This window comes from Stenella coeruleoalba (genome assembly GCF_951394435.1).
Source record: "Stenella coeruleoalba genome assembly, chromosome: 5".
NCBI classification, from domain to species: domain Eukaryota; kingdom Metazoa; phylum Chordata; class Mammalia; order Artiodactyla; family Delphinidae; genus Stenella; species Stenella coeruleoalba.
Genome location: NC_137150.1, coordinates 21,776,385 through 21,790,672, shown reverse-complemented (window position 1 = coordinate 21,790,672; position 14,288 = coordinate 21,776,385). Strand labels below are relative to the sequence as shown.

The following is a 14,288-nucleotide window of genomic DNA, read 5'->3' as shown; positions in this document are numbered from 1 at the left end:
TAGCCCCAAATGAATGTAACTAAAGACAGACAGTTGAAAACACAGGTGTTCATTTGCACACATGAGCAACCCAGTATTTAGGAAGCATACCTACAGCTCCATTTAAGGTCTGGAAAATTTTGCATTTGTGATCCAGTGTGATGTTAAGAGCTTCCTAAAAATGAGAATAGAAAAAATATTAAAAATGACAATAAAAACAGCAAACAACACTATCATGTTAATATAGTTTGTTTTTTTAGGGAATTTAAAGATCCTATACATAAATTATTATAGCAACCTTCTTCAGAAAGACCCCTGTTATGTTAAGCTGTTGAGGTTGGGGATTATTATTATGCAGCATAACCTCTCTGACTGCTACAGTAGGTTTATAATTAATCAACCTAATCATAAAGATTAATCTGCTTTACAAATCCTATTCTCAATGTAGTTTTTCAGCTACATTGCTCTGTCATAATAATACTCCTAAAATTGTCTTTGCACGCTGTTATGGATTGAATTTTTGTGTTCCCTCAAAATTCCTATGTTCAAGCCCTAACCCTCCCTCTGTCTCTGTCTCTCTTGTCTCTCAGCAAGAAGGTGGCTGCCGTCTATAAGCCAGGAAGAGAGCTCTCACCAGAAACCAACCATTCAGGCACCGTGATCTCAGACTTCTAGCCTCCAGAATGGTGAGAAAATAAAGTTCTGTTATTTTAGCCACCCAGTCTATGATATTTTGTTATGGTAAACCAAGCAGACTAAGACACATGCTAACCAGATAAAATCTTATGCTTAGAGAAAAACTTAAATAGGATTTACACAACAAAAAATATTACAGACCCAGCAGTGATATTTCAGAGGAAGCATCCTAAAGCAAAAACAATTAAATAAGACTCAGAGCACTTTCACTGTTGAATTACACTCAGAAAGACAAGCATCAAGCTGCATGGGCTAGCACTCATGCCAAGAGTAGGTTTCTGCTCTTGGATCAGAAACCAAGTCCTGAGGCTGGCAGTGCCAGGCACGTAGAGACAGTAAAAAACTGGAGAGAAGAAAAACAAACATTTAAAGAATACAGTTTCTTAAGAAGTATCTAATGAAAATATATAGATAACTGGAGTATTTATCCAAGAAAAAGCAGCAGCTACAGTTGCAAACTCACTGTAAAATATACATAAAAAAACACTTATGTTTCCTAATGACAGCACCTAGAAATACACAATTCAGTAAATTTTAGAACTGTACTGGTTATACATAGTAAACTTATGAAACATTAACTTAAACTAGTTGAATATACTAAAAATATTATCAAATTAGAGAACTTTGTTTTTACTTTTCTCCAAAGTTTCATTTAAACCAGTCTCAGAAATATTGTCCTTAGGGTTTACGGCAGGCTGCTATTGTCCCCAACATTTCTCCCGTTAATAAGAGAATTCAGATTTTTAGTAGGACACATGTACTTGAAATAAAGAACAAAACTCCTTTGCATATTTTATGTGGTCAAATAAATATGCTCTGGTCAAAGAAAAGTATGAGAAAGTATTTTGTAAGACTTCTAGATAAGCTACTTAGAGAGCATTGACACAACTGAAATGGCCCTTTATTTACTATTCTGCCTGTTAACTGCCCAGAATATGGATGCAATGGCTGGAGCACCAGTAGCCATTTCAACAAGGAAGTTACACTGAAAGTGAGAGCTATTACCTACCCTCTTCAATGGATCAATGTAAATTTTAGTATAAAATAACTGATCATCATCATTATCCTGGAGATTCCACTGTTGAACTATACGGTTGATATATGGAGCATAACCAATAAATCCTGCAATACAAAAGAGAAAGAATAGAAGATTCAGAATTCAAAGACCGAAACTCATGTCTATGTTAATTTTATAGACCAGTCGCACAGATTTGTAAAGCTATTAGTCCTAATCCTTAATTTTGAATTTCATAGCTCACCATGACAGAAATATGAGTTATTGGGTATCCTTTGTTTCCATATATAAACTACAAGAGAGGAAGTTTTTACTACCAATTGCAAAATCAAAGACTCTTTGAATAAACGTATTCCCCAAATTAATTGACACAAGAGGGAGAACTAATGTTTTAGAATGCTTGTAAGGGAAAAAAAGAGTTACTAGGAAAAAATTAGAATTAGACAGAAGAATTTTCTTTCTGACCTTCTAAAATGCTGTTCCTAGATCCTTTGTAAAGGATTCACTGTTTCTGGGAAAAAAAAAAACAACTCTACTACAGTGGTTTTAATGTTAGTACGCAATCAAAGGAATGTTGGATATGTCACGGACTGCAAACATCCCAAAGAAATTTTATATCTAGGATATTTGGGGAATTTTTCCTTCACTGAGCTAGTCAGTAGTGTGTTTGCTAAACCATTTTCTGGCTGGGTTTTGTGTGTCATGGTCTGGAGAAAGGAAGTCTAAAATTGGATTGTTCACCTTGGCCTTAGGGCATAAGCCTTAAATATGCCAACAACAGCTGTCTGTAAAAGACACGGAAAACAGGCTCATTTTTCCTGTGTTTGAGTCTTCCCCTGAATTTCAGAAATGCAGCCAAACTGCTATGCTTCATTGATGTGCAGTGCTTTTTAAAAAGGACCAATTTTATTCCTGTGAATCGAAAGGAAACCTAGTTTGTTACCCTCAAAATTAAAATGTCCTCATAGGAATAAAAGAATTAAAAGAAATAGGTCAAGGAATATGATTGCTAACTAGAGAAAACAAGACAAAATGAAAACATGACTAAATCAATCACTGGTGGCTCATTTTTTTGTGTCATTTTTGCCAAATAAAAAAATCCCAGAACACTGAAAAAGATGTATTTCTTAATTCTTATAACCAATCTTTTGTGATAAAAAACATATTCAAGAAGGAACACATGATATTTTCCAATGGTTTATATGACTGTTTTTCAAAAACTATGTATCCTTATCTGTTTCATAAATCCCAAGTGTCCTAAAAAGTGAAAAGGAATTACATCTATTTTCATAGTATGTGATATATATTGTATGATTTACATTTTTCTATGAAACCGTCATATCATTTCAAAAGAATTAAGTTTCTAATATTATGCAATTTTCCTCATAAGGAAACATGTTTACTCTCCACGATAAAGATTTTTTTTAACCAAATGAGGTACCCACAAACAAAACTCATGTCTCTTAAATAACTCTCAATATATCATTCACAAACTTACACAAACTTTTATTGAACATACTTAGATTTTCTAGCATTTCTTTAATTATTTTGACTACAGAGGGCATAAGGATGACGTTTTGATGTCCTTGTATGATCACTTTCCCACATATAAACACCTCCTTAATTAAACTGGCTCACAAAGGCACTCGCTAGTTTTTTGCTGTTTCCACAGTATTGTGCATCTGTTTGAGATTCACATTCTGGAGTAGATATATCGTTATCTAGATACATTTACATATGATGTATTTCGCTCTACATGTTTAGAAAAACTAATAAATACAAAGTAAAACTTATCTCAGAGTTCCAGAGCTAAGCAGCGCTTAAACTACCTAGGGCTTAGGATAAGTTAAAAGGTTAGCCATGTGTCACTGAGGGTCTGACAGCTGGAGACGGAAGCTGCACTCACTCCCAATTCAATTGCTCAGAGAAGTCAAGAGTGGGCAGCCATCTCTACTGTAAATCTAAGAGGAAGGAATGCTAAAATACTGAGGACAAAGTGACCAATATGAGAAACCCTGGGTTCTGTCTTGAATATTGAAGTAAAATCCAAAGGTGGTAGATAAATTAGGAGAAAAATAGAATGGTCAGGAGATCCCCAAAACTATGAACTTTTTAAAAACATATGGAGATGAAGAGAAAAAGTGAGCTGAAACTAGGTAGTACACACTGGGATTTGAGGTTTCAAAAATGTGATATTTATCTGGGTTGACAAAGTTCCAAGGTACCATATGGAAATGGGTTGCTGGAGTAAAAGGCAGGTGAGTACGGCTGTAATTGTGGCATCTCAGAGAAAGGGAATTACTTGCTGAAAGTTTCGTTGACAAAAGTAACTGATCAAAGTCTAGATTCCAGACATGATGATATCTCAAGCAGCACTTATTTGGACTGACCTGAATACAATCAGTTATTATATATAAATTACCCCAAAATCTGTTTTCCCAGTATGGCTTGCAATTTCCACCCAACTTGTTTCTTTGACATGTCCCCCATCCTACAGCCATGTCTTCTGGCCATGTGTTTATATTATTCACAATCTAAGGAAAACATTTTGGAGTTATAATAAGGTCCAAAGTCAAATTTTATTTTATTTTTTGAAGGAAAGAGGGAAATGTGATAGTTTGTTCCTTTAATCTATGGTGGCATAGCTAATGCAGTACTTAAAGTACACCTAGACACTCAATGTTGAATTTTTTTTTGACTAGGGATTTCAAGATAAATAATTTACTCCAATATATTTAAAATATAGATAAAATTAAGTAATGCCTATTTTTTAAAGCTACATGAGTATAACTTGCACTTTTTCCTAAGTAAGGGAATTTACTAAACCCATTATTCTAGAGCCAGAAAATTCTTAATGAAATTACAGTCAGAAGACATGGATCCCTGTTGTTTTTCCTTTAATAACTAAATGTCTCTAAGAAAAGTCACTTAAATCGGGGAGACATGGGTTTTCTCACTTAAAATGCAGAAATAATAACATTTACACCGCCTAGTGTTGTTAGGAGTATCATATGATATAATAGATGAAAAAATGCTTTGTCAACTATAAAATGCACTGTGGATTTTTTTTTTTTTTTTTTTTTTTGCGACACGCGGGCCTCTCACTGCTGCGGCCTCTCCCGTCACGGAGCACAGGCTCCGGACGCGCAGGCCCCGCGGCCATGGCCCACGGGCCCAACCGCCCCGCGGCATGCGGGATCCTCCCGGACCGGGGCACGAACCCGCGTCCCCCGCATCGGCAGGCAGACTCCCAACCACTGCGCCACCAGGGAGCCCTGGATTTTAAACTGATATAATTTTCCCTTCGGAAAAGAAGATAATGGTTATTTCAAACCTCATGTCTACAGTTACATATTTTTTAAAAAGTTGCTTCATCAATATTTATAATTTACTATGACTTGCATTACTCTTTTCTTCCAGCACCTTACCCACCTCCCGAATTCAGGTAGCGTTTCCCAATGTGCACAATGGGATACTTGTCTGCTAGTCTTTTATCCGGCCACAGAATTCCATCTGCTGCAAAGACCACTTTGTGGTTTGACTTTTGGAACTTTTTTAGAACTTCTTCTGGACCACCAGCAAATATAACATTAAAGCTGTTTGATGAGGGGAAAAAGAAGTTTTAAAATATAGTTGCCAGAATTTAGACATATAAACCAAGAAACAGTCTCTAACAAAAGTCAGAATTTAGAATCCAACACAGGATTAATACCAACTATTTACAGAGTAAACCAAACAAGCTTCCCTCAACTTAAACTATATGGATTGTATTAAATTACTAGTGTTTACATTACATTGGCAAATGAAATCCAAATAAAAGACAGCTTTTTATTTAGCATTAATATTTTTCAATAATCACTTACTCTCCAAAATCAAAATTCTAAAACAGTGTTGAAATGTTAAAAATCAGTTAACTTGCTGTATAACATAATATAAACACAATCATTGACAGAAGCTGCCATTGTAACTGCCTAATGTTTCTAATTTGTACCCATCCATTACAATTTCTGAAGATTTCTTTATCTTTGACAAAATGTGTTTACCTACTAAATGTCATCAATATAAATTTATATTTGAATCACGATTTAGCCTGAAATCTGAAAATAAAAGTATATGGACAAGTGCATTTTTTAAAGCTCAATACACTTGAAAAAATATGTAAAAAATGAAATTTATAGTTTCACTGATTTTTCTGGGGACTTTATTCCTCATAGTTCATCCACAGAATCACAATGACTTATAATATGAAATTATTATAATTCTTAGAATAATTCTTGCTACAACTACAATTTCTTTTGCAACTTTTTTTAACATCAGAGTACCTCAAAACCAAAGGTTTCCAAAGATAATAATTTAATGACTTGACATCCCAGGTGGCAAACAAGAAGAGTAAACAAATGCTTTTTATTTTTTTAAATTTTATTTATTTTTTTAATTTTTACTATTTATTTGGTTGCGCCGGGTCTTAGTTGTGGCAGGCAGGCTCCATAGTTGCAGCTCACCAGCTCCTTAGTTGCGGCATGCATGTGGGATCTAGTTCCCTGAACAGGGATCGAACCCCGGGCCCCCTGCATTGGGAGTGTGGAGTCTTATCCACTGCACCACCAGGTAAGTCCCACTAATGCTCTTTAATTCAGCACCAGGTCTTCCTAATAGCCAAGAGTCCAAATGCACTGCTGTGATATCTGAATTGGGGAGTAAGGAGGCTGTTCCACATGCCTTTGCCAGACTTGCTCTCAAGGAGTTTGTTAATATGCTAGGACAGTCGTAATGCATCAGCCAACATTTAATAACTTTCTATATGTGAATTATTTTATCAACATAAAAGACTATTTCTCATCTCTATAAAAGTAAAAATCCAATGAAACTTTAAAAAATTAGCTTAGCGAGAATAGCGTAAGTTTACACTTATGGCAGAGATGCTAACTGACCCCCATATGCCCCCAAAGACATGCCTATGCCTTTATTTTAATAATGGAATCCCTCATGATAACCAGGCACATGGCTAAAGATTACTCTGAAGCCATGTGGCCACATGACCAAGTCTGTCCAACGGAGTGTGAGTTGGACTGGTGTGTTCCTGCAGTCTCCAGGTCTTGTGCTTTAAAAAGGAAGCTGCCTACCCTCTGATTCCTGTCTCTTTTTTCCCTTTAAAGAACCAGACTTCACAAGTATACACGCCCTCACCAGATAGTCCATTTCTCAATCTTTTTTTTTAAAAAAAAGAGGATTAAAATGTTGCTAATGTGCAACTAAATTTAGTAATTATGCCTAGCCAATTTTTTAAAAAATAGTAAACGTAAAGTTGGAGTCAGAGAGATAGACTATTTTTTTCATTTTAAATTGTTCTAGAGAATTTAAATTTTATCATTGCTTTTTATTTCAGTTACAAAAAAATAACTTCAAAATTAAAACATATATTGATATATGTATACATAGATACACTTTTTGGCATATAGTTTTTTCTTTCTTCTAGGATCAATGGGCAGGAAAATTTTAATACTATTAATAACATAATCATAAAGTGACTCAGTGCGTACAATTTGAAGTCTGCCAGTTGGGTTTCTAATTCCAGCTCTGTCACTTGCTATCTGAGTAACCACAGACAAGTTAGTAATTTAAACTCTTTATGTTTTAGTTTCTTTAAGTATAAAATGAGGGGGGAAGTAGTACCTATCTCATCAAGTTATTGTTAAAAATAAAAAAGTAAGAACAATACTTGACACATTATAATCTCTCAAAACAGTTAACAAAATTAACATTATTGTTACTATAGGAAAGGGACTGAGGAAACAAGAGGTAGGAGAAAAACTCACTTTTAAGTTTACACCAGTCTGTAGTTCTAAACAACTTTATTTTTAGCCAAATACACATACATTTTAAGATAAATTTTAAATCAGAATAAATTTGCTCTGACTAAAACCTCAAGCCAACTCTTCCCTCCCTGTTTATTTACAAAATTGAATTAATCTGACTTCACAAAATGATATTTACATAAATACCACAAGTTTCTTTTTTTCTTATAAGTACAACTGATTTCATCAGTATGATCACTTTAGATTTTTGTCTCCTAGGATAATCCTATCTCTCCTAACAAAGATATTTTCCTCAAGACTACTAGTCACGGATATAATTTTTTTTTAATATTGAAGATTAGGAAATAAGACCGGTTTTACGCGTAAGTGAGCCATGAGCGGTGAGGCAAGCAAAGCAAACCCTCTGAGGCAGAGACTGCCTGGCAAGTTGCAGAGGAACACCAACACATTGTCTGGAGAGATGGATGAAGAGAGTTCATTATGTCAGAGAATCATGATTGGAGACTTGGACCAAATTGATTCAGATATTTTGTAGGTAGCATCATGTATTCAAAGCTATAAATGCACAGTTGGTAAAGTGATTGTTTTGTCTTTGTAATCCCAGCGAAGGATATAGTTAGTATCTCCACAGTATAGCTCAAACTATTAGCAGACGTCAGTAGCTTGAGAAGGAGTGTTAGCAACTTGTGCTCTTATAATTTAGTATTTTATAAGCAGGCACTACCTTTATAAACAAAAAGCAATTCCCGTAAAGCAAAATGTAAAAGGCAAAAATTATCTTCATGTAATTCAAATGAGGATCTGACTTTGAATAAAAATTGAAGGTTGCTGAAATGTTCCCCTTTTCTTCTAGTAGCACTGTTGTTTCTGTGTTTAGGTACTTCAGGAAAGTTCTTTGAACCAATTTAACTTTTCAAAGAGCAAGAAAGGTTTTCTACTTAAAATTATTTTAGCCACAACAACCCAAAAGCTCAAACTTTCTAAAAAATGCACAACAGTCTTAAAAACAATTCTCATAGTAAATCGGTCCATTTAAATATGAAGAATAAAATAAAACTTTCCACAGCTAACTGTGGTAAATATTCCTGGGTCCTGCAAAAACCATAAGGTAGAAACCTCATGTGGTCATATTGAGTCCTCTAGCAGACACGTCAGTGTTCTATCTCTAACAGGTCATTGAAACTTTTACAAGTGTTTGTCCTTCTGTGCTCCCTGTTTCTGTGGCACCAGCAACCATACAGTCACCCAAGCTGAAAATCTTTCACTCAGCCTTCCCTCCTCCCTTTCCAAGGCTTCTCTCATCAAATCTTCTTCCAGATCCCACTGATTCCATCTACTTAATCTATGTAGAATTTAAAGCCTCTCTACTCCCACTAGAAGTCACGGGACTAGATTAATTCAAACACCCTACAAGCCTCCACATCACCCACCTTCCTCCCCACTTCTAACAAGGACTGTCTGACAAACTCTCCTGAAAACTATTCCGTGCCAGTCCCCTGACTGAATCGGTGGTTCTCTGCTATGGTCTAAAGCAGGACTCAGCAAATATTTACTATCTAGCCTTTCACAGAAAATACCTTAGGCTTTGAGGGCAACATGGTCTCTGCTGAATGACTCAACTCTGCCATTGTGGTACAAAACAGCCACAGACAATATGCAAATAATTGAGCACAGCTGTGCTCCAATAGAACTATTTACAAAAAAGAGTCTGGGCCAGTCCATAGTTTACCAAACCTGGCCTGTAAAATAAAATCTAAATGAATCAGTCTCACATTAATAACGTTCCGTTAAATGACCTGTTCTGAATTATTAAACTAAACTAAACTAAACTAAACACTGAATTATTTGATCTGTCCTCACATCTTTAATCATGATGTTTTGTCTGCTTAACACGTCTTTTCCCAATCATGTCCAAACCACTCACCCTCAAGGCCCATTTCAAAGGTCACCTCCTCTACAAACCTCTACTTGAGCAGCATAAATGTAAAAAGATCGTTTCCTTCCTCTTAACCTCCACAGCTCTTTTCCTCTCCTTTTTCACAGAATGTTTTATCTTCTACTCTTCATGCTGGGATTGCCTGTTTATACTAGACTGCATGGTCTTCCTTCAGATCCACGACTTTATTCATCTGTATATTCCCCCTACTGGGGAGCCAGAGAAGAAAGCAACAGAAGTGTTCCTTAAGCGTATTTATTTGTTCCTCGCCACTGATATAAACTTAAGCCAAAAGTTATAATCACCCAAACTATTAGCAGCTAGTGTTTAAAAGCTTAAAAGCTAATGAAACTGAAGCAAGCAAGCAGCAACACACCTGATAATTCTGTCTTTATTTTTTTATACATCTTTATTGGAGTATAATTGCTTTTCAATGGTGTGTTAGTTTCTGCTTTATAACAAAGTGAATCAGCTATACATATACTTATATCCCCATATCCCCTCCCTCTTGCATCTCCCTCCCTCCCACCCTCCCTATCCCACCCCTCTAGATGGTCACAAAGCACCAAGCTGATCTCCCTGTGCTACGTGGCTGCTTCCTACTAGCTATCTATTCTACGTTTGGTAGTGTATATATGTCCATGCCACTCTCTCGCTTTGTCCCAGCTTACCCTTCCCCTCCCCGTGTCCTCAAGTCCATTCTCTACATCTGCATCTTTATTCCTGTCCTGCCCCTAGGTTCTTCAGAACCTTTTTTTTTTTTTTAGATTCCATATATATGTGTTAGCATACGGTATTTGTTTTTCTCTTTCTGACTTACTTCCCTCTGTATGACAGACTCTAGGTCCTTCATGTCTTCACCTTAAACACGTATCTATATTTTCATAGCTAATTAATGCCACAAACCAATATTATGCAACCACTCTCCCCCCACACATACCTAAAGGAAAAAACAGTTGGAAATGTCCACCCAACTGAACTTGCAGAATAGATTACAATGAAATCACAATGGAAATGATTAAATTTATTGCAGAAATTTTGAAGGACAGGGAAGAAATTAGTTCGGATAAAGTGGGTTTTAAAAACTATTACTTGGGGGAGTTTTCCTCCAAATGGTATATAATTTCATTTTCTGAATATAGAATTTTTACTGAGGCTGGATAGAGGTAGGAGCCAAATAAGGACACTGGCTAGGTGGAGGGTCATTTTCTCCAGACAGTTTCCTGAGAGTAGCCTTGTGCTGGAGTAACACTAGCAGAGAGGGCAGTCAAGGAGAGAATGTAGCAAAGACCTCAAACTGCCCAAGCTGCTAGCTACCTGTCCTTATCACTTGGTGTTTCTGGATCAGTCTCTTTATTGTAAAATAAATGGTGAAATGAAAATCTCCCTCTAATTTTAAATGATAGTTAAACTTATCTCTGCAACACTAGAACTTTCAAATCTGATAACTATTTAGTGCACAATAAACATTCATTGAATCAATGAAGAAATCAAGAAGCATTTTTTTAATCCCCAGCATTTATTATGATGTACCTACAGCATGCCAGATACAACATATACAAACCTATGGATAGAAAAATGTATCCAGGGGGCAAAATTTCTGTCCCAGTCACCTCCCTGATCCAGCCACAGCAGCTAGCACCATATTTTACACAATAACAGATGCTTAATATATGGTTACTCAAAAAAAACAAGATTCAAGGAGAGGATAATCTGGTTTGGGGGAAAAATTATATATATATATATACACACACACACATACAGACACAAAAAGTAGACAAATTACTACCATTTATCTAGATATATATAAACAACCAATGCTTCTTTTGTATACAATCTGCTTCTTCCTTATTTCAACATACCCACCAATATACTCAGTAAACACTGATAAGAACATTTGAACAATTTGAAAAAATGTCACTCATTTCCTACATAATTCCTAATCATACTTCACACTACCATGGAGAAGCCTTAAGGCACTGCATATGTCTAAGTGTCAGCTAAAGATTTCAACCTTTCCTTCAAAAAAAAGGGAAGAAATTAAAAAGCAGTGTAGAAACTGAAAACTCTGATGTGTTCTGTCTTTCTTTCATACTAATATAATGAAATGTTGTCCATCACTAATGACTAGGTTCTTTGTGTCTGCACACTTAAGCTGTCCTCACTGCCAAAAAGAAGTCCATCAAATAAATCTGCCATAGTTAGTTAAAATTTTAGCCATCATTCTTTTTTTTTTTTTTTGGCGGTATGCGGGCCTCTCACCGTTGTGGCCTCTCCCGTTGCAGAGCACAGGCTCCGGACGCGCAGGCTCAGCGGCCATGGCTCACGGGCCCAGCTGCTCTGCGGCATGTGGGATCTTCCCGGACTGGGGCACAAACCCGCGTCCCCTGCATCGGCAGGCGGACTCTCAACCACTGCGCCACCAGGGAAGCCCAGCCATCATTCTTAAAAAGCTTTGCTTTTAGAAAATTTTCACTCTGCCTTCTGTATAAACTATGTAAGACAATACAAAATGTAGGCATATTGGGAATGTAACCTAAATTATGAGAGGTATAAAATGTTTATTTCATAGAATAAAATAAGATGGGATCTGGTCCCCTGTAGAATTAATATATATAAATTATACTTCTTAATAACAACAAAATCATAAAAATATTTTCACAATTAGCAAAATGATCAAATAAAACATAATCTTTCACAATTTTCTAAAGTAAATGATTCTAAAGAGATTATGCCAACATTCAAGTTTTTTTTGAAGACACATTTTTCTTCTAAATTTGATTGGTTCAGTTTTGTTTGCAGAATTAGTATAATACAAGAATTCCTTGAGGGTGGGATCTGTGTCGATCTCTTTTTCTATAGTGTTAAGTTCAATACCTGGGTCAAAGCTTCTGCTCAAGACGTGTATTCTGAATGCAAAGTGAAAAATATGCTCACTGATGTCACTTCTAATATTTAATTAGAAGTTAAAAGAAAAAAACATTGGTTGACATGGGAAAGATCAAAAGAAGCAGCAGCAGCATTTTCATTGTTTCTAATCAAAAATCAATTTTTAACATAATTTCTATCTTTGAGATTTAGAAAATGTGGATGCTTTCCTGCCTTTAAGTCACTTTATTTCTCCAAATGAATGAAGAAAAAAATCTTTAAAAATAGTCTCAAAACATCCACCAATATTTCTGCCTCTTTCAAGATGTTTCTCCGTCTTTTAATGCAATATACTGTTACCTAGTATTTATTGATTCCTTGCTATTTACCCTGACAATATGTAAATCAGGTACAGCTCTAAGCTTCACTGTCTGAAGCATAAAAACAATTACAATTCAACATGAAAAGTGAACAAAAGCTAGCAATATACAATCAAAGTGAGATGAGGCATATACACTAACAGCAAAGATTTCTGTAACTAAGACTATCCCTCAATTTTCAACCAGTATTTGCTGGATCAATCTCCCAGAACACAGCCACCCAGAAAACTACTATAATATCAGCTTTACTTTATATTTATTTATTTTTTATTTTATTTTATTATTTTTTTTTTTTTTTTGCGGTATGCGGGCCTCTCACTGTTGTGGCCTCGCGGGGCACAGGCTCCGGATGCGCAGGCTCAGCGGCCATGGCTCACGGGGCCAGCCGCTCCGCGGCATGTGGGATCTTCCCGGACCGGGGCACGAATCCATGTCCCCTGTATCGGCAGGCGAACTCTCAACCACTGCGCCACCAGGGAAGCCCTACTTTACATTCATTTTAATTCAATATCAACTTTATTTTTATATTGTGACATTGACTACCATTCTAGTTTTTTAAAAACTCAGTCTACCTTACTGCTATCATTAGTTAGCAAAAGCCTATAAATTACAAAGTCAATTCCCTTATCTTACCTCAAAGTCATAGAGCTAGTCATCTTTAAACAGATACTTGAATGAACTGGGGAGTTGCTATACTTTAATGAACTGGGGAGTTGCTATATAGCAAAATTCTTGGGTAGGTATTTTCAGAGAGGAAATACTCCTTTTGGTGAGGCCAAGAACCACCACCAAATACGTCTTTCAATTATTTCATATATTGGGAGTCTTTCAAAACAAAGCACATCTGTATTCTATTTAATGGTGTTACATTCAGTGCTGCCACAAAAATATAAATTTCTGCTCCGTCCAAATTCAAACTCAAATAATCACACCAACTGTATTTCTAACTACTTTTATTCTAAAGAATTTTCTTTAGCCTAGAAGAAAACGAATAAAACAAATGACCAAAGTTTTTTTTATTTATCTGATACTCAAAAGTGTTCTACAACATACTTACTTCAAGGTCTGGACTCTGCTGGTTTATGTTTTACTGTACCCAGCACAGAACAAGTTTGTGGGAATATTCAGTATGTATCGAATTTACTCACAATAACTTAAACACCTTTTGTTATATATTGGCCTACGTATTATCCTTAAAAAAAAAAAGAAAAAAAAAACTGCCCACTATGTAATAATAATTAGGTCTGACCATATGTCTTCAATGTGACTAGACCAAAAGAAATACATGTTTTACTAGGTAATTCTAAAAGTAATGCAAAGTACCTTATTATAAATTCAAAATGTTCAGCTACCTTGACCCAGGTGAATTATAAAATCATTATAATTTTAATCCATAGGGAATCTTCAGCTATCATGTTACAATATTTGTCCCCCAAATCTTTATGAGCCTATTTCCAAAGAACACATCACGCTTTGTCCATGAAAGTCATTAAATCCATTATATTTACTGGTGGTTGTTCTAATTAAAGGGAGATTGTCAACTTTACAAACTTTTTTAACTGCAATAAAACACATATGCACACGCACATGCGCACACA

General features: G+C 35.7%; 1 protein-coding gene across 2 annotated transcripts in view; it reads right to left on the bottom strand.

Annotated features, from left to right (window-relative positions):
- PLOD2 (procollagen-lysine,2-oxoglutarate 5-dioxygenase 2) overlaps positions 1–14,288 on the bottom strand; it is a 108,075-nt gene that overhangs the window by 46,652 nt on the left and 47,135 nt on the right. For both annotated transcript variants that reach the window (XM_079922670.1, XM_079922671.1), the window contains exons 4-6: positions 5,123–5,286; positions 1,685–1,797; positions 91–154 (exon numbers count right to left, since the gene is read on the bottom strand). In XM_079922670.1, the coding sequence (XP_079778796.1) occupies positions 91–154; positions 1,685–1,797; positions 5,123–5,286 (341 nt within the window). The remainder of the gene's footprint in view (positions 1–90; positions 155–1,684; positions 1,798–5,122; positions 5,287–14,288) is intronic.